At 33.7% G+C, this 21379-nt stretch overlaps 1 protein-coding gene across 1 annotated transcript; it reads left to right on the top strand.

The window, feature by feature from the left end:
• Positions 1-16180: 16180 nt before the first annotated feature.
• LOC127837228 (SNARE-associated protein Snapin-like) lies at positions 16181-20737 on the top strand. Its single transcript, XM_052364154.1, has 4 exons — positions 16181-16355; positions 17425-17471; positions 17947-18065; positions 18961-20737. Exons 1-4 carry the CDS (start codon positions 16222-16224, stop codon positions 19042-19044), a joined length of 384 nt encoding a protein of 127 aa, XP_052220114.1. The 5' UTR covers positions 16181-16221; the 3' UTR covers positions 19045-20737.
• Positions 20738-21379: the final 642 nt, after the last annotated feature.

Genomic DNA, 21379 nt, shown 5'->3' with positions numbered 1-21379 from the left:
TTACTGATACTTTCAAATCTATATGCATTTATATACAAGCAAATTTCTGATTACAATTACCGATATCTATACTTAGATGCTCAAAACCATACCCATATCTAGATCTATAATTTTAGTCGAAAAGCACGCCCCATACTTTCGGCACACCCCTATATACCCGTAAACAGGAAGTTACCCCCCCCCCCCCCCCGGGGGATACAGCCCGCCTTGACAATACATTCATGCAGCATTCCCTAGATAACATTTCTTCCAAAATATGGTACAAGGTCAGTTAACTGTTTATCGATAACTTTGTGCCACTTTTCAAAGTGAGTTTTACTATATAAAGCAAAGACACATACAATGCGATTATTGTAGTTTTATTTGTTTTTAATTGACATTAGTAAATGCCAAGATATACCATAACGGGAAAATATATTGATATTTGTGGTTTTTTTTCGAGCTAATAAAGGCGCTTTTGTATGAGATAGGTTGAATAAGAAATTATCAGAAGATGGCGAGTCGCTTGTAACTATTTACCAACTAAACAATTGCTTATGTACATGTATATATAACAACAAAGCAGAACGTTTTTAAGTATGCATTTCTTGAAATATTCTATATATTTTCAGATGAGCGTCTACCGGTAAGTGCATATTTTAGTTGTATAAGTCATAGAGGATATTTGTTCATGTCAGTGTAAGATCGTTTGTTATTTCACGAGTGTTCATAGAAAATATATTTTCACGAGTGAAATAACAAACGATCTTACACTGACATGAACACATATTCTGTTTCTTTTATGCCCCTTTTTTAAGAAAATAATTAACAGCTGTGTCTCTTTCGCTGAAAAGTTACCCTTTACCCTTGGCGTGCCTCAATACATGTCAAAACACAAAATGACGTCATTAGTGTGGCATATTGACGTCATTATACCAGCGAAATTCTCACGTTAAACTCTCTTACAATGTAAATAAACGGTGAAAAAGCATAACATAAAAAGAAAATTTGTTGGATTCGGTGGAATGTCGATTATTATTTACTCGTGATCATAGAAAATATAATTATATATAATTATTTATGATATACTAAAAATAGAAAAAAAGAGTTCCGAAAATGTGTTATTTCAGCCGATGAAAACAACAATTTGTTTATTTTCACTGCTGTTATTTCACTTCAGAAATGTCATATTTTATCATTTATAGGCATAAAAGAAACCATGATTATCTTTTTAAATACATGTGCTTTTTCTATTTGTAATTTTAAGTTAACCTCATCAAGTATTTCTTGTAGCGTGTGTTATATTAATGAAAGCTAAAGAACAAATCAATGTAAAATAAAAGATTTACACGAGTCCGTCTACATAGGCGTGTTGAGATCCGTTAGTCTCTTCGTAAAAGGGTTCACATTGATGCGTTTTTACCTTCAATAAGAATATTTTTTAATTCAGTTTATATCATGTAACTTAACATTATCTGACAAGTAAGTTATTGAAGTAAGTTATCAATTTATTATATACCTGTTTAATGCATTTAACAAAATACAGGTTGTATCAATCGTTGAAATAAAAAAACGTATTACACTACTCGCTGTTTCCAATTCCGTATTACCATACTAGCCGGACTACTTCGACCCATTTAATGACGTCACATTCCGCGCACCGAAAATAAAAATATTTTATATTACGAAATATATTACGTAGTACATTGTGTGACGTCATTTCTGTGACGAAACACAATAGTTTTATCTAAACTCTCTGGAATTTATGTATCGGACTTGGTGTTTTTAAGCAGTAAACTATTTGTTAAAAATATTGAAAAAAAAAACATAGTTATAGACAAACATCAAATGTATATGTAAATTATGTTTATGTTCTATATGTCATACAGCAGTTTATTATTTAGACCGTTAGGAATCATAGTTTTTAATTTATGTATCCAATATGTTTCTTTACATAAACGGTCTGGATTGTTTTGAACAACATCAATAGGTACAAAAGAGAAATCTGATAAAGTGCAATCATTGTCAGTGGATCCAAAATGTTTAGCAACATGTGAAATAGGATTTATTGAACAATTTCATATATCAAATCTATGGCTATTCATTCTGCGGGAAACATTCTGATTAGTTTGCCCAATGTATTGTTTATTACAATTTTTACATGTAATAAGATATATAACATTGCGCGAAGTACAATCAACATCATAGCGTAAATCATACGATAAACCAGTAACACTACTATTGAAACTTGAACATATGTTTATATTATTGCAATGTCTTGGTAGGTTACATTGACCCGATATATGAATATCAGTACTTTTATAAGACACTGGACATCTTACAAGGCTGTTACGTATATTCTTAGGTCTTTTATAGGCCAAAATAGGTTTAAATGAATGTAAAGACTTAGGCTTGTGGATTGAAAGATTGGTAGTGGCCCGCGCTGATCTTGTTGAGTATGTTGCATGCATCGTAATGGTTGTAATGTTACCCGTGTCGTTTATGTGGGTTAAATATGGATATCTGTTTGTTTAGATGGCGGGAGGTCTTATGAAGAACAAAGTTGAGGCTTCCAAGTGAATATTTGAATTTATAAAGTATGTGGATTGTGGCATATGCTGTCATGAAGTGCTTTTCAGGGTTCTCAATAACTTTTGAGCCAACAGGCCCAAATGTGAAACCAACAGGCCTTCTAGGGGGGTCCGGGAGGCGTGCTTCCCTGAATTTTTTTTAATTGAGCACTTGATTTCCTGCATTTTGGGCCATTTTATGTTATTTTAGTGGTCAACCAGGCACTTAAATTTGAGCATTTTTGTGTGCATTTTATGAATTTTAGCCTTTTTAACTAACAAAAGATAAATGGAAAAAACTCTTTATTACTTTTGTAAAATTTTAACTCAACATGCGATGTGATGAACTGTCAACAGAACGTCAAAATATTTTACTAACACTGTATTATTTGAATTTGGAATTAGACATCAAACTTGGAATGGACATCATTTTGGTGATGTTCTCAAACAAAACTATTCATTTCATGATCTGAATTTATTTTTGTAATATTTTATCAATACTTCAAGCTTAATGAGCAATTTTCCATGACTTTTTTTTTTTAACAGTGATTGTATTTTTATACTTCTTACTGTACATGTATTTTTGAACTGTGTTCATGTGCCGCATGGACACAGTTTTATTTTAAGAGGTTTAAAAAAATCAATACAAAATCCAGTTTTGTAGTAAAATCAATTTAAATGATGCTATTATACATGAAAGTATCTATCTTAATAATAATATGTCAAACTAAATAAATACAACAATAGGGCTGCAACGATTCGATCCGATGCATCGAAAATCGGTTTTAAATGCGTCGATTTGATTACGATACCAACCCTACCAAATTCGATTTGATTCTTTAACACACGGAAGGTATAGGTTTTATCTATACCTGTAATTACGACGCGCGCGATTGGTTACTTATTACTTTAGCCATCCAATTAATAAGCGTGTTACGGTCAACTTTCAGAAAAAGCATCAAAATGGCTAAAAAAGTTGTGTCCGACAAATTGAAATTTTCAGATGCGTCTAAAAAGCTAAATTAAAAAGAGTGGCAGTATTTTGGGTTTCGGTATGGTAGCAGGGTTCTCAATAAGAGCCGGCCACCGGCCAAATCGGCCGTTTGAAATCAGATTTTGGCCGGTTGAAAATCGCTCAGAAAATGACTTTTCGAAATTTGCGTGTCTTTTCGGTAATTTGGCTCCTATTTCCTATTAAGCAATGACGTCGCTTCATTATCTCCCTTTACGCATTGCAACAACAACAATGAAAAGGCGCATATTGGAATCGGTCAAAAAGCAGTAAACACTGTATAATGTGAAGTTGGAATACATCAATTTGGGAATAAATTGTGTTTTTTTCAACAGTGCATAATATGCAGTTTTACATGTTGTATAGAGCTGCAATGATTCACCAATTGCTCGATTCGATTTCGATTTCAGACAGTCCGATACCGATTGTTTCAATTCGATTCATCTGCCAAACTAGTTTTATCATATATTCACTATTCTGCCTCAAAATAAAATTTCTGTTCAAATGTGTTGCATACTTAGATATCTTGGGCATTTCTGTGTTTGTTAGATGTAGTTTGGTTGGTTCAACAGTGTTTTAAAAACTGCTGAAAGTGGGTTAAATTAACATTTGTAAGAAATATTTAGCAAGAAACTGCCAATTTTCTGACAAACTATGTCAATTTTTCAATAAAACGCATAAAAAAGAATAGCACATTAGGAACTCAGTATTTATATCAAAAAATTTCTGACTAGAAGATTGTGTTGACTACACAATATTATAATAAATAAATAAATAAATAATAATAAGGCTGGCGACTTGAGAAGTTGCACTGGTGCTACCTCCTGCTAAATCAACGTTATGTTTGCGTTTGACATGCTGCATTAGATATGTAGTTGAGCCGGACTTAGGGTACGCCACGTCCGTGAAGCACAGTTTACATGTAGGGCTACCATCCCGAAACCCAGGAAAAGAAGAAAAAAGTATACACAGAAGAAGAAGGGTTAAACAATACTGCGGATAAAAGAAATAATGGACCACTAATAGAAAGAGTAACAACAAAACAAGCGCAATGAGCACTTAAATTATCGCTAATACGACATTCAGTACTCTATCTGTTACACAAAGAAGCACTACCAATTTATTTAGCAACGACATAAAATGTAATTTTGACGCATAAGTACTAGTAATACAAATGTCATAATACAATTTTTGTATGTAAAGCAGAGCTATTGCTGAGGCGCGATTAACACTTCAGTTTTTTACGCTGTTCAAATCACATGTTATGTTTACACAAGTCACATACAAAAATTACCTCGTGGGCCGATGTCAACTCCTTGTATTAAAAATGTTATTTGCAAATATGTTCACTTGCACGTTAATATCTTCCATCGTGATCGATCTTGTTTGCTGACGTGTTATAACATAATTATGTCATTCTATTATGAAATCAGTATTGGGGTTTATATAGTGTGACGTTGTACATAATGACGCGATATATAGCTTTAACATTATTTTACGCTGTCAACATATCTTCTTTTAAATTGTTGTGTTGTGTTATCCTATGCTGTCCTGAAGTTCTTTTATTTCTGTGTTAAGTGTTTGTTGCTGGTATGCTTATTGTTGGTAAAGTTGGAGCTGGTCGTTAATTGCGTCTTTAATAAAGTCGATTTCTTTTTTCATTTCTACCATATTCTAACGGACGTTTTTGAATTCCTCTAGAATGTAGTTTTGCAGGTTGTTGTTGTTATTATTCATTAGAAAATCTTGGAACTCTATTCTAACAATATTCTGGAATGCCCCTGCTGTGTCCTGTTCTAGCGTCTGATAGACGATATGAATGGAATCGATTGTTGTAAACATTTCACAAATTTAATTAAACGACACCAAGCTAAATAATAATTAGAAGAAAAACACAGCAGAACTATAAGATATCGTAGAAGTTGATTCAGAAAAATAACAAGTTGTAAATGAAGAAAAGAAGAGAATGAAAGAATATAATACGGAGAAGGTAGCAGCATAAGAAGTAGATGAACGCAGAGCAAAGAGAGAAAGAAGAAGACATAGAGGAAGAGGAAGAAGGACGCACAATTATAAAAAAGAACGTTAACTGAAAGAGTAACACTATGGCCTCTTAAAATACTGCTAAATATCGAATTCCTTACCCCTTTCTTGCCTATAACTTGCATTTTGTAACATTCCTGTTGAGCACCTGTTAGAGGCACAAAGAATGCCGGCAAAATACTTGTTGTTGCAGGCTCAGTTAGGCATGGGTTTGACACAGGGCAAGCAGTTCCATCTAGACTAGTATAAATAGCTGAGATTTTGTCACACCAAAATGTGTAATCATCGAGTTAACACCATCCATACAAGTTAAATTAAACATGTAACATTAAAAATACAGACTTTATTTATGTAAAAATACCCTATTCAATGAATAAAACTAGTGAACATATCTAAAATAACCAATTGGCATTGCATTTAAAGTGATATTAGACGCATTTTTCACTGTTGAATTGAGCGGGAAAGAATTAACAGGTCAAAAGAGTTAGTTAAAATGTGGTAAATGACCAATTATCTGCAACTCATCTTGCTACCATTTGTTTATAAAAAATATTATATTATATTCGATATTTTACATGACTGTCCCAGTCCTCTAAGCCGAGGGGAACTGTATTTAAGAGGATCGGAGACAGTGTTCGTTTGTCGTATGATAGATATCGTTGCAGGACATTAAAATGATCCGTAAAAAAAATTGTGTCTTTGTGTCGTATGAACGAATCTGCACTAAAACTAAATTTAGATTCACATAGTACATGCATGATCAGTTGTCAAACGAAAGTACGGTTGATATTCAAATGCATTATGTTTCTCTTTCCGGGATATGGTTTTAGAATATTGCTGCATTAACAAATATAAGTGTATATGAAGTGAAAACACCAAAAATTAAACAACGGTTGCGATAGACATCTATACACATTGCATATACTGTTAGATGCGTTTAATATCACTTTGAGTAACATGTTTTGCTGCAAAATGAATACATGACTGAACATTTGTTTGCTTTGGTTTTAGTAAAACCCAGTAATTAGTAACTTGTAATGTCGCACTGAGCTGGGTCCGTACAATTAACAAGGCAGATAGATTTTAAGTATGTACTTCGTCCAATATTCAGTATTGATTTTAAATAAATTTACTTTAAACATTTTCTATTTTGAATTATATCTTCATCAAGTCTTTCTCGTTGAGTGTTTTCTCAATGAAATCCAAAGAAACAATCAACATAAATTGAAGAGTCACACCTTCCGTCTGCGTCTGTGTCTGGAGATGGGAAGTCTACAGATTCGCCAGTCTCTTCATAAAAGTGTTCACATGGATGCTCTTCGACCTTCAATGAGAATATTGTATAACTTAGCTTATATCATTTAACTTGACATTTACTTTAAGTTTGAGTTGTTGACTGCGGTACATTAGGATATATGAATACTGGTAATAGATGCCTATTTTTGCGAACAGACATCGCTTTAAAATGTTTTTGTTTCCATTGTTTTGCTCGTTTTCGATACGGTTTGCGAGATAGGATGGAATTCGCTTGATTTTTTTTACATAATAATAAGGAACGAGTGCTGCACATAAATTTGGAAGATTTGTTTCATTAAACATCTTTATTGGATTGGGAAATAACTCATTCATGATAAAATGAAGTTAACGGAAAGTCGGGCCAAGACAGGCCAATCCTATTTTGATATGTGAGTGGGAACAGTCAAGAACAGTTTGCCCTAAGCACGATATAATAATGAAAAAAAACCTACTAATGAAAGGAAAATGATTGCTAAACACTTAATTGATGGTACTGATTACAATGTTCGTTGATAGCAGTAATTAGCACACTAAGAAAAAACTGTATGTAAAAATTACATCAAACCAATTTAATAAATATGAAAAGAAGAACTTGTATTTGAGAATATATGTTCGAATATACTTACATAATATTCTTGGAAAGTTGACTCTTCCTGTGCCTGGTTCATGGAGTATGTGTTAATTTTTTTGTGGAGTGAGATAGGATTGTGGATTGAAATGTTGGTAGTGGCGGTGGTTGTCCTCGTTAATCATATTGTAGGCATCGGGCTGGTTACAATGGTTGTTGTTTTTTTTATGGCGGGAGGTCTCATGAGGTACAAAGTTCAGGCTGCTGAGGGAATGTTGTAAGTTGTAAAATGCTGTGTTTTGTTTGCATATGCTGTCCTGAAGTGCTTTTATTTTTGCGTTTAGTGTTTGTTGCTGATATGTTAATTGTTGATAAAGTTGGTGCCGGTAGGTAAGTGTGTATTCAATGGAGTCAATTTCTTGCTGCATCTCTACCATATTGTAACGGACATTTTTAAATTCCTCGATAATTTGTTGGTGAGTGTTGTGATATTTGTGAATATAGTGTTGCATGTTATTGCTGTTGTTATTCATTACAAAATCGGTGAACTCCATAATATTGCCAGGTACAGGAATATTCCGGAATGCCCCTGCTGTGTCCTGTTGAATGGAGTTGGAATGAAGTTCTTTTATTTCTGTGTTTAGTGTTTGTTGCTGGTATGCTTATTGTTGGTAAAGTTGGAGCTGGTCGTTAATTGCGTCTTTAATAAAGTCGATTTCTTTTTTCATCTCTACCATATTCTAACGGACGTTTTTGAATTCCTCGAGAATGTAGTTTCGCAGGTTGTTGTTGTTATTATTCATTAGAAAATCGTGGAACTCTATTCTAACAATATTCTGGAATGCCCTTGCCGTGTCCTGTTCTAGCATCTGAAAGACGATATGAATGGAGTCGATTGTTGTAAACATTTCACAAATTTAATTAAACGACACCAAGCTAAATAATAATTAGAAGAAAAACACAGCAGAACTATAAGATATCGTAGAAGTGAATTCAGAAAAGTAACAAGTTGTAAATGAAGAAATGAAGAGAATAAAAGAATATAATACGGAGAAGGTAGCAGCACAAGAAGTAGATGAACAAAGAGCAAAGAGAGAAAGAAGAAAACATAGAAGAAGAGGAAGAAGGACGCACAATAATAAAAAAGAACGTTAATTGGAAGAGTAACACTATCGCCTCTTAAAATACCGCTAATTATCGAATTCCTTACCCCTTTATTGCCTATAACTTGCATTTTGTAACATTCCTGTTGAGCACCTGTTAGAGGCACAAAGAATGCCGGCAAAATACGTGTTGTTGCAGGCCCAGTTAGGCATGGGTTTGACACAGGGTAAGCAGTTCCATCTAGACTAGTATAAATAGCTGAGATTTTGTCACACCAAAATGTGTAATCCTCGAGTTAACACCATCCATACAAGTCAAATTAAACATATAAGTTTAAATATATAGACTTTATTTATGTAACAATACCCTCTTCAATGAATTAAACTTGTGAACATATCTATACTAACCAATTGGTATTGCATTTAAAGTGATATTTGACGCATTTTTCACTGTTGAATTGAGCGGAAAAGAATTAACAGGTCAAAAGAGTTAGTTAAAATGTGGTAAATGACCAATTATCTGCAACTCATCTTGCTACCGTTTGTTTATAAAAAATATATATTATATTCGATATTTTACATGACTGTCCCAGTCCTCTTAGCCGAGGGGAACTGTATTTAATAGGATCGGAGACAGTGTTCGTGTGTCGTATGATAGATATCGTTTCAGGACATTAAAATGATCCGTAAAAACAAATATAAGTGTTTATGAAGTGAAAACACCAAAAAATAAACAACGGTTGCGATAGACACCTATAAACATAGCATTTACTGTTAGATGCGTTTAGTATCACTTTGAGTAACATGTTTTGCTGCAAAATAAATACATGACTGAACATTTGTTTGCTTTGGTTTTAGTAAAACCCAGTAATTAGTAACTTGTAATGTCGCGCTGAGCTGGGTCCGTACAATTAACAAGGCAGATATATTTTAAGTATGTACTTCGTCCAATATTCAGTATTGATTTTAAATAAATTCACTTTAAACTTATTCTATTTTGAATTATATCTTCATCAAGTCTTTCTCGTTGAGTGTTTTCTCAATGAAATCCAAAGAAACAATCAACATAAATTGAAGAGTCACACCTTCCGTCTGCGTCTGTGTCTGGAGATGGGAAGTCCACAGATTCGCCAGTCTCTTCATAAAAGTGTTCACATGGATGCTCTTCGACCTTCAATGAGAATATTGTATAACTTAGCTTATAGCATTTAACTTGACATTTACTTTAAGTTTGAGTTGTTGACTGCGGTACATTAGGATATATGAATACTGGTAATATTTGCCTATTTTTGCGAACAGACATCGCTTTAAAATGTTTTTGTTTCCACTGTTTTGCTCGTTTTCGATACGGTTTGCGAGATAGGATGGTATTCGCTTGATTTTTTAACATAATGATAAGGAACGAAAGCTGCACATACATTTGGAATATTTGTTTCTTGAACATCTTTATTGGATTGGGAAATAACTCATTCGTGATAAAATGAAGTTAACGGAAAGTCGGGCCAAGACAGGCCAATCCTATTTTGATATGTGAGTGGGAACAGACAAGAACAGTTTGCCCTAAGCACGATATAATCATGAAAAGAAACCTACTAATGAATTGAAAATGATTGCTTAACACGTATTTGACGGTACTGATTACAATGTTCGTTGATAGCAGTAATTAGCACACTAAGAGAAAACTTTATGTAAAAATTACATCAAACCAATTTAATAAATATGAAAAGAAGTACTTGTTTTTGAGAATATATGTTAGAATATACTTACATAATATTCTTGGAAAGTTGACTCTTCCTGTGCCTGGTTCATGGAGTATGTGTTAATTTGTGGAGTGAGATAGGCTTGTGGATTGAAATGTTGGTAGTGGCGGTGGTTGTCCTCGTTAATCATATTGTAGGCCTCGGGCTGGTTACAATGGTTGTAGTTTTTTTATGGCGGGAGGTCTCATGAGGTACAAAGTTCAGGCTGCTGAGGGAATGTTGTAAGTTGTAAAATGCTGTGTTTTTTTGCATATGCTGTCCTGAAGTGCTTTTATTTCTGCGTTTAGTGTTTGTTGCTGATATGTTAATTGTTGATAAAGTTGGTGCCGGTAGGTATGTGTGTATTCAATGGAGTCAATTTCTTGCTGCATCTCTACCATATTGTAACGGACATTTTTAAATTCCTCGATAATTTGTTGGTGAGTGTTGTGATATTTGCGAATGTAGTGTTGCATGTTATTGCTGTTGTTATTCATTAGAGAATCGTGGAACTCCATGATATTGCCAGGTACAGGAATATTACGAAATGCCCCTGATGTGTCCTGTTGAATGGAAGCGATACAAAAATTGAATAAATTGACACCAAGCTAAATAATAATTAGAAGAAAAACATAAGAGAACTATAAGATATCGAAGAAGAAGTGGATTCAAAACAATAACAGGGAGTAAATGAAGAAAAGAAGAAAATGAAAGAGGAAGATACGGAGAATGAAGCAAAACAAGAAGAAGATGAAAGAAGAGCAACGAAAGAAAGAAGAAGATAAAAAAGAAAAAGAGGAAGAGGAAGAGGAAAGAAGAAAGGTGCAAACAAAGTAAAAATTGTTGAAACAAGAAGGACGAACAATTATATAAAGAACGCTAATTGACAGAGTGACAAAACACAATTGCAATGACCACTTAAAATACCGCTAAATATTGAATATATTACATTGTTTACCCTGAAACAAATGTTATGCGTACAATTTGTATGTACGACGCGGTTTTACAGTCAAATACAACCATTACCTGGTAGGCTGGCGTGCTTCTCCGTCATTATTCCAACAAATTCTTTGTATAAAGAATATATAATGAGTAAATCTATTTTCCAGCGCGTAAATCTCTTCCATCTTGCTCTTTGTTGAAGCCTTATGACAACGGAGTCATCAGCGCGGGCGTCATTTCGTGCATTCCGGTAAGTATGCCTTTAATGGAGTCAATATCTTGCTGAAACTCTACCATATTGTAACGGACGTTTTTGAATTTCCCGAGAATTTATTGGTGAGTGATGTGATATGGGCGAATGTAGCGTTGCAGATTGTTGTTGTTCATTAAGAATCATGGTGGAACTCTTTGACATTTCCAGGCACAGAAACATTCTGGAATGCTCCAGCAGTGTCACGTCCCAGTATTTGAAAGAAGAGTTAGACGAAAGTGAACGTTGTAAAAATTGAATAAATCAAACAACGCAGAATAAAAAGCGGAATAAAATTAGAAGGATGAATAGAAATAAGAAGAAAAAAAATATGTTCACAAGAATCAAAATGAGAAGAATAAGTAGATCTAGTAGGATGAGGAGAAGATGGTGAAAACGTTAAAGAATAATGAGAAGAAGATACGGCAGAAAGAAGATGAATAAGAATAAGTAGAAGAAGATGAAAACAAGACGAAAAAAAAGAAAGGTAATAAGGACAAGAACTAGCATCAAACAGTAGAAGAAAGGAGAATAAGAAAAGGAACAAGTATATGAAGAATTAGAAGAAGATATAAAATGAGAAGAACAGTAAATGGAATAGAACAAGTGTCACTCTTTTCTGATATATTTCGCCTTAATAGACTTTTTCAAAGTTTGGTCTTTCAAATTGGCTACATTTTCTTTGTCACTGTGATTCAAAGCAAGTGAATATGGACGTTACAAAACAAATAAACTGTTGCTTTATTACAAGTACGGATGACACGTTAGTATAAGACAGAGTAATAAAGATATCAACATATACTTGAAGTGTGTTCAGCACTGCTTTTTCTCCGACCCGATCAACAATTTAGTTATTGTCAAAGCTGAACCGAATGTCATCCGAACGGCGAAGTGTTTTTAAAGTCAAATACAACAATAACCTGGTACCATAGCGTGATTTCAACGTCTGTGTCATCGTCCGAGCCAATTCTGTTAAATAAAGAATAAGTCTTGCGAAAATCTGTTTTTCAGCACGTAAATCTCTTACATCTTGCTCAATCTTTAAGTTGGAGCGTTATGACATCGGAGTTTTTACGTTTGCCTCGTGACGTCATTACGCCATATCTAATGACCTTATTATTTTGTCTATAGCGTGACGTAGTAATGACACAGTTAATATCCTCGCTATACTAGTTATCGGCGATGTAAGAAACAAAATAGCTGTGTTGTGATAACGAATGCACACAAATTGAAACACTTAATAACTGCGTGGAAAATAAACCACTTACAATAATGTTACATTGTATTTGTCTAGTCATTGTTTATGACGTCACATATTTTCGCCGGTTAAACTCAACTGGTTTATACGGGTTGCTTAACAATTTGAATGACATTGAGGAACGGTAATCAAAAGAATTAAACGGTTAATATTCTATTTTTGTATTATATGTACAATTTATTAAATGTTTATTCTCCGTTTCTTTTAAATATTTCGCGCCGAAATCGATCGCGCCTTCGCAATATTTTCCCAGTCGCTATACAATTTAAGAGGCATCCAACTGTTACATACATCATATTTCGTCCATTTTACAAAAGTTTGAATAATGCAGTATTTCAGTTCTGTGGACGTTGACAGTTTACACACAAAGCATGTTTGAGAGTCGTCCTCAGAAGTGTCGACTTTGTAAGGAGTTTCATTCCTAATGTTTGAAATGTTTGTAGACGAGGTAACACATTGCCCCCAGTTACACTTATGTGGTGATGGTATTTCGCTTACCATACATTTTCAATAGGTGAAACAAAGGACGTCCATGAGTTGAAGTAGTTGGCTACAAATGCAATGTGGCGGTAGAACGAACAGAAATCAGAAACTGGCGCAGACGTTCCAGGCGTTGATCTTTCTATTGGGAAATACAAAATGTATAAAATATGGAGGAATATGTTGCCCTGAAGCGTTACCTTCATCAACGAATGTAATTGGTTGGGACATACCAGCCGTCACCGCATTTGCTGTGTAGGCTCTGTCTGTAACAAGTTTAGGGGAAGGTGATGATTACCTAGGCCATTCTTTTCAATGTTGCAAATTCAGCTTTGCTTGTCTTTTGACTGATATTATGTCAGTACACTGTTCAGCTCTTGAAAATGTACGTAGTACTTCTAGTTCCTGCCATTTCGAGCGACTGTGGTTTTTTACCTTCAACTCGGACCATCTACTTAAAACCCCTACAACCGTTTCAAACTTAACTTCTCCCCTTGTTTTTTTATTTCTAATGAATGGCATAATCGGAGGCTAAGTATATTGTCTCATTCCGACACAAACCAAACTCTAAACCAATTTCAGCCATCGTTTTAAATTACCACAAAGCAAAGTTTCCTGTTCAATATAACCTAAGAGGGAAGGTCAGATTTGATAGTGTCTAGTAAAACTTTTCTACGAACTCTGTCCTTTAAAGAGCTAATTGGTAAAACAAACTGTTTGGCAACCCTCTCAACGGGAAGCCCTTGTTAAAAACATATTTTGAATACATTTTCCAGGTCATCATGAGAATAAATGGCCTTGTAGCGTCCTCCTGCCGAGGTAGGAGCCTGAATATAAACTTTAAAATGACGTGATGAGACGTGATCTAACAAGAATGACTCATTTTCACCGGTGTTATACTGAAGCTGAAAAATACATAATTTATGGCAATGTGATGTCATTGTGTGTTTATTTACGTTAGATTATTAACAAAACCACACTATTTTAGTAATAACATAGGACGAACCAAGAACGAACAATTGCATTAAGTTACTTTTCGTTTTTTTTTGCATGTTAGTTTTCATCAATTTATTTCCAACATTTTGAATGTCCCTTTTCAAAAGAAAACGCTGTGTATTGGCCCGTAGTAGGATCAACTGTGAAATCTCGCTATACGATATGTAGCTTGCATTGCGCCAAATATCGGCGAAAATAGGAGAACGGCGAAAATGGATGACGCAGTGTATACTATACAGTATACTCTAATATTATTTTGCGTTATGAACTACTTTTTTTTAATCGCAACAAAAGTTTTCACTGTCTTTCAGACCACTTGTTTTAATCAAATGAAGCACGCTTTTCGAAATGTGTGGGTCACAACTAGTGCTAACAAGATGATTCACAGCATAAAAGAGAATAAGAAAATAATACGCGCATTTTTTAGCTCACCTGAGCACAGCGTGCTCATGGTGAGCTTTTGTGATCGGTTTTTGTCCGTCGTGCGTTGTCCGTCGTCCGTTGTTCGATGTCCGTTGTGCGACGTCAACATTTGCATTGTTCACTCTCTAGAGGCCACATTTATTGTCCAATCTTCATGAAACTTGGTCAGAAGATTGGTCTCAATGTTATCTTGGATGAATTCGAAAATGGTTACGTTTGATTGCAAAACATGGCTGCTAAGGTGCAGGCATTTTTCCTTATAAGGTTATATATGGCTATAGTAAAATCTTGTTAACACTCTAGAGGCCACATTTATTTTCCGATCATCATGAAACTTGGTGAGAAGATTTGTCCCAATGATATCTTGGATGCGTTTGAAAATGGTTTTGGTTGCTTTAAAAACATGGCCACCATGGGCGGGTCATTTTTCGTTATATGGCTTTAGTAAAACCTTGTTAACAGTCTAGAGGCCACATTTATTGTCCAATTTTCATGAAATTTGGTCAGAAGATTTGCCTCAATGATATCTTAGATGAGTTCGAAAATAATTATGTTTGCTTGAAAAAAATGGCTTCCATGGGGCGGGGCATTTTTCTTATATGGCTAAAGTAAAAACTTGTTGACACTCTAGAGGCCACATTTACTGTCAGATCTTTATGAAACCTATTCAGAAGATTCATCCCAATAATATCTTGGACGAGTTCAAAAATGATGCCGGTTGGTTGAAAAACATGGCTGCCAGTGGGCGGGGCATTTTTCCTTATATGGCTATAGTAAAACCTTGTTAACACTATAGATGCCACATTTATTTTCCGATCTTCATGAAACTTGGTCAGAAGATTTTTCCAAATAATATCTTTTTATCTCAGGTGAGCGACTTTGGGCCTTTCAGGCCCTCTTGTTATGTTGATTGCTGTGTATTTTTTTTTTTAACTTTGGCATTTTAATATTTTTTTTTATAGAGTGCGTTTAATAAAATGTTTTAAAATGTTTGCAACAACTCTGACCAAATGGAAAACTGAGCAAATAAAAAAGCACACACAACATATTCAAACAATTTGTGTTCACTTATTGCTATCATTTGTGAGTTACTCATAGAAAGTGTTCAACATCTTATCAAAACGTACTATTTTATATGGGAGACCTTTCATTTAAAAACTTTAGTAGTCCTCATGTAGTACTTAATGCTCTTTGACATGAAAGCAATTTATTGTAGTTGTCAAATGAACCAGGGGCCTGTTTGTATAGGTTCCTGAATGTACTATTTGGAGATAAGGCAGGGACCTATACAATATTTGTATAGGTCCCTGGATAAGGCTATACAAAAAAATATTTGTATAGACGCAAACATTGTCTATTTTCTCTAGTTTTGTAGCGTCACTGTTTCAAATCGCAAAGAGAACCGAGCCGTGGCGAGTGTTGGAATCTTTGCTGTGAAAAATTGTTACCTTTTTTTCGTGCACAAATTTTCCATACAAACGACAGCGATGAAATTTAACACTGTGCAGATTAACCTCTAAGCCGTGACTTAACCTTTACTATGCGGTAAAATTAAACATAAAATGGCCGAAACGAAAGTGGAAGAAGGGGCTGTAAATGAAATTGAATATGACTGTAGAGATGCAATAACTGACGGCATAATAGATTTGATTAAACCGTCCGTAATTGAAGTAGACGATAGAGTGCGGACCGTTAGGTAGGTACATATTACAATAAAAGGGGCGTTTTCCGAGATTATTGACAGATCAGGACGGTCTCAGTCCATAACGGCCAATTAACTAAACAGAAGTTAGTTTAAATGCATTTTTATACCATTACAAAGTTGCTTTTTGTATTTAAATTATGTAGGTATGTTTTTTTTAAAGTGACCGATTTATTTATTATTTACTAATGGGGCCATGTTCACTGTGTACACTAAGGGAGCCAATATAAACTTTGGTCCCAACACAGGTGTTTGAAATTCTATCAATATAGCTTATCTAATGGCTAAATAAAAAATTTGTATACCCCTATATAGTCTTTATACTATATAGGGGTATAATTTTGTTTTATTTAGCCATTAGATTAGCTATAATATTGATAGAATTTCAAACTCCTGTGGGTAGTCTTTATACTATATATGGGTATAATTTTTTTTTATTTAGCCATAAGATTAGCTATATTGTTAGAATTTCAGACTCCTGTGGTCCCAACCTGCAAAGGTACACTCTTACTTAGTTATTCTCGCAGGTCGGCTATTCTCTTGATATTGCGTTTTTACCCCCTGGCTTAGGACATTGTTGTTTAATCTTCAAGAAATCATCACTTGCTGCCAATGTCAATCAAAAATGTTAATTATACGTAAAAAAATGATGGAGAACATAATTTAAGGCCGAAAGCCCCCTGGTTAGCGAGTATTTCTTGGGCAGAATATAGGGTTTTTCTTGAAATACATTCATTATTATAAGAAATATGACATCATGCACAATTCAATGATGTATCTTGGGTTCATCATCTTCAACATTGTAAACAAAACTTTTTTGATGTGCCCATGCATATGTACGAAGGCAGTATATGAGGTCATTAAAGGGAAGTAATGCTTTACCGTACAGGAATATTTTCCGGAAATTTATATGATTTGAGTACTTGGAAAGAAATTAACAGTTAAAGTGATACTTTTCTTGATAGAAACCTTAAAGGACGTTAATACATTTGATGGTGCAATATGTTGTCTTTTGCGTGTGTTAGAGAATACTGTATGATGTCAAATGTTGAACTCATTACAGAGAAAGCCAGTTGGAGTTACGTCAGCAGATTGATTCTTTAGCAGAGGGTATGCCTTTATTGTTTATGTTCTTTCAATTGCTTTTGAAAAGGTTCACTGTTGTTTAAAAGGAACTTGCTTCCTATTTTTTCAATACCTGTAAAAGAATCAGTTAATGACAATGTCTGCCATTTAATGATATGAAGATTACACTTTATTAATTTTACATCTCTTTATAATGTTTAATGCAATTCATTTTGTTATATATAAATTCATGTTTATGAACATTATCAGGCCAAAGTCACAAACAGGGAGTGTTTTCCTTGATTTTGTTTTCAATACATGCATATGAAGGAAGAAGTTAAACATACATAATGAAAATAATTAATTTTAAGCAATCCTTAGCATGAAGTTGTAGGCATTATTGTTTAAAAGTATACTCAAGCTTTTGATAATTACTTTTCTGTTACTTCTGTAGATAAATCATTTTAGAAATTTGTTCTACTTGCCTACAGTATTGTAACAACACTATTTCTTTCTGCAGAGCTGCGTATTATCTCAGAGCAACAGAAGCCCACAGTGGACTTGGAGACATATGTAAAGAAATTGAACAACTCACGACGAAAGGTGATGCTCGTCAACAATATCTTACAGAATGTCCAGGTATACACGTCTGATATGTGTTGTATTAATATGAAGCCTTTAGGAAACTTGCTCAGTGGAGTGCAGTGAAATCTGGAACACTCTTAGCCATCACCTTTTATACCATGCATTAAGTGTTTTAAACAATAATACTATCTTAAATAGTATGGTGTAGCAAAAATGTATTGGTTAAACAATTCAAGTCCTTTGTACAGCAGCCCAAAAAGAACCAACAAACAGCCTAGCCCAATATCATTACATGTTTATATCTCTGCTTTCTTTTTTTCTTTCAATTTTCATGCATGGATTTTGCATGTATTAATAATTTTACATCAGTTTCAGTAAATGCATACATAGTATAACATCTGTTTATCATAAGACAGTTCAGAAAATTCAAAAATCAATTCAGCACTTTAAGGGTTAAAAAAAGCTTTGTTAAAAACATGACTAAGATACCCCTGCACCGCTTTATCACAGGAATAGCAGCCATGTCATATTACAAGGGCAAATAACTCAGAAATAAAATGGATCACTGGGCTCGAAAATTGTGTCTTACACATCTTCACTTCATGGTTATGAGATATTTCAAGTGTTCATTCAATGCTTTACAATGTGGAAGTTGCTGCTGTACAATAGAACACGGAATGCTTATGCCATAAAAATGGCTAAGTTCATGGGAATATATCTCGGGAACATGGATCACTGGGTATGAAAACCAACAGCATTACTCCTTTATAAACCCTTTCGAACTGTTTATAAAATTTTAAAACTTAATTGCACTCAAATTAACCTAGGTTCGAAATGAAAGGTGGAAGATGGAGTTCATATTATGGCAATCTATTTCGCATCATATTAAAAAAAGTATATGGTATAATTTTACACAAGATATTTATACATTATATTTTGCATGTATCAGGATAGGCTGAACAAGCTATACAACAATGTCTCCAAGGAAACAGCCCGACGCAAGGCCACGCTGGACCCTGCAAAGCCAAAGTAACTGTGTATCTCCCCTTGACTGTCTGAGGGTGCTTCAGTGATTCCCATGGTGGCTCTAAACGTTCATAATTGATTATTATCGCTCATGCCATGGATGGTTGAAAATTAAAGCCACACAAATTATTTGGCATAGTAAATTTAAGTATAAATAAGAAACATATTTTATCTATGCCAATTAGAATATTTATGGTCTTAATAAGGTAGAAATCCGTCTTTTTTGCGCTTTAAAACTTAAAAATAATCGCGTTTGTTGAAGTGGACGTATATGTCTAGAAATCCTTCTTTCGGTTTTAAAAGCGTTACAGTTTGAAAAATAATAAATACCTTGCTAATTAGGCTATAGATTAAATTTTATCTATGCCAATTAAAATATATCTTGTGGTTACAACTTACAAGGTAGAAATCCGTCTTTTTTGCGCTTTTAAACTCAAAATGGACATAATACGTATAGAAATCCTACTTCCGGTTTGAAAAGCGGTACCGTTTAAAAAAAAAAATGACCTGCTAATTAGGCTATAGATTTAATGACAATTTTGCACGCTTTCAAATTGCATCTATATGTATTGATTAACATGTATTTCATTTCAAGGTGTGTGGCTTTAATGTTTAGAGACATGATACAATTTGGTCAATTTCATGCCCTGGTTTTTGAAATTTAAGGCCTGCATGAGTTCTGATATTTAATTGGAGTAACTGCATTTGTTGAACGAAGGGTTATATGAAACATGGAAAATTTGGATTTTACCATATGGTATTGTTAAAAAATGTGACGTTTTATTCATGAGTGGGAAATGCATACAACCAAGTTGTTTCAAACATATGTTTGTAATGTCTTACAAATGTTATGTACTTTCCTGACTTGAAAACAGCATATAGTTATTTGAAGGTAACTCAAATATCACTACATGCACTGGTTTGTACACCAAGAAGTACTGAATGAGTCAATGGTAGGTTTTGTAAACAACAGAATGTTGAGGGACCATACAAGCATTCCAAAATCATTTACTTGTATAACCATGCATGCTTTCTTCAGATAGTAAAGTTCTTGTATTATAAGCGTTGTCGTTTTGTTATTGTTCTTGTTTATGAAACATGTATCAGATTTATGTGCAATATGATTTCTAAGGATAGCAAATGGCGGGTTGTTAAAAATTTCTGTGTTTTTGTATGTGTAATTTTACTTAGTCAACATTTCAAAATGTTGCATGCAGTTCTTTATGCATGATGGATTGCATTTTATTGGAATTTAGATGATCAGTTTAATAATTCTTTGTTTCCGATATAAGTTAATAAAAAACATATTTTTATAAAGACAAATACGATATTTTAATAAATGTTTGTGTTTTTTTCATATGATCAGAAATTCAAATGTTAAAGATATGTAAAACAAAATTGTAGTTAGCTGTTTAATTTCCTTTAATATGTTTAACATAAATTACTTTAACACACTTTTTTCAAAAGTTTATTGAGATTTACTGCAAATAAATACTATCTTTCCAACTTGGGAATTTTAATAAGAAATGTCATCTACTGTTTTACAATTGTTGTTAATGAGGCTACAATTATAAATAATTATTCACAAAATGTATGCAGCTCTTCAACTCTTGAACGCTTTATGCTGTTATATAAATTAGTTGTTAAAACATTTTGTTATTGAATGAAATGCAATTATATATAAAGTGTGTAAATTGAAATATGTTGTTGATGTTTTTTCCCACCCAATTTTCTTATTGCTCTGTTCCCTTAAGTACAATTACAAAAACTTATTTGGATGAATAGTTTGAGCAATTTTCATGAAGATTTGGCAAATGATAAGACAGTAAGAGTGTAATAAGGTTTCACTATTGCCCTTTAAGAAAAACTGCTGTGGACCCACCACAAATATTTTTAAAGAGACGCAAAAAATAGCCTATAGTGGTCATATGGTAAATGTTGACAAGGATTGCGCATCTATTGACACGCCAATGTTCATCACAAAATCTTACTCAGGTGAGCAAATACAAAGTTACAAAACTGCACTAAAAAACGTTTTGACAAGTATGAAAACTTCTGTTTTATCATATTTGAGATTCCATACATGACATTGTGTTCGTTTAAAGGGGCATATGACGTATTTTACAATAATATATTTTGATAAAAACATAATTTTAAAAGTATGTATTAAATGGTTGATTGACATTTCATTTTTTTATGAACACTTAAATTTTCAAATTTGAGAAATATTTATATGCAATGTAGCAATTAATATTTAATCTACTAAAATACTTCAAGAGGCTGCAGGAACACATGGCTTGCTCTGCCAGTCACCGAATCAGCCAATGGCTACACATTAACAA

The sequence above is a fragment of the Dreissena polymorpha genome, chromosome 7, assembly GCF_020536995.1.
Source record: "Dreissena polymorpha isolate Duluth1 chromosome 7, UMN_Dpol_1.0, whole genome shotgun sequence".
In the NCBI taxonomy this organism is placed as follows: domain Eukaryota; kingdom Metazoa; phylum Mollusca; class Bivalvia; order Myida; family Dreissenidae; genus Dreissena; species Dreissena polymorpha.
The sequence above is the reverse complement of the archived record's forward strand: the minus strand, read 5'-3'. Positions and strand labels throughout refer to the sequence as shown.

Excerpts from the sequence above, each read along its gene's own strand:
- LOC127837228 (XM_052364154.1), top strand. The coding sequence starts at position 16,222 with ATGGCCGAAACGAAAGTGGAAGAAGGGGCTGTAAATGAAATTGAATAT. Across the intron at positions 16,356-17,424 it reads GATAGAGTGCGGACCGTTAG|AGAAAGCCAGTTGGAGTTAC; the intron begins GTAGGTACATAT and ends AACTCATTACAG. Across the intron at positions 17,472-17,946 it reads GATTGATTCTTTAGCAGAGG|AGCTGCGTATTATCTCAGAG; the intron begins GTATGCCTTTAT and ends TTCTTTCTGCAG.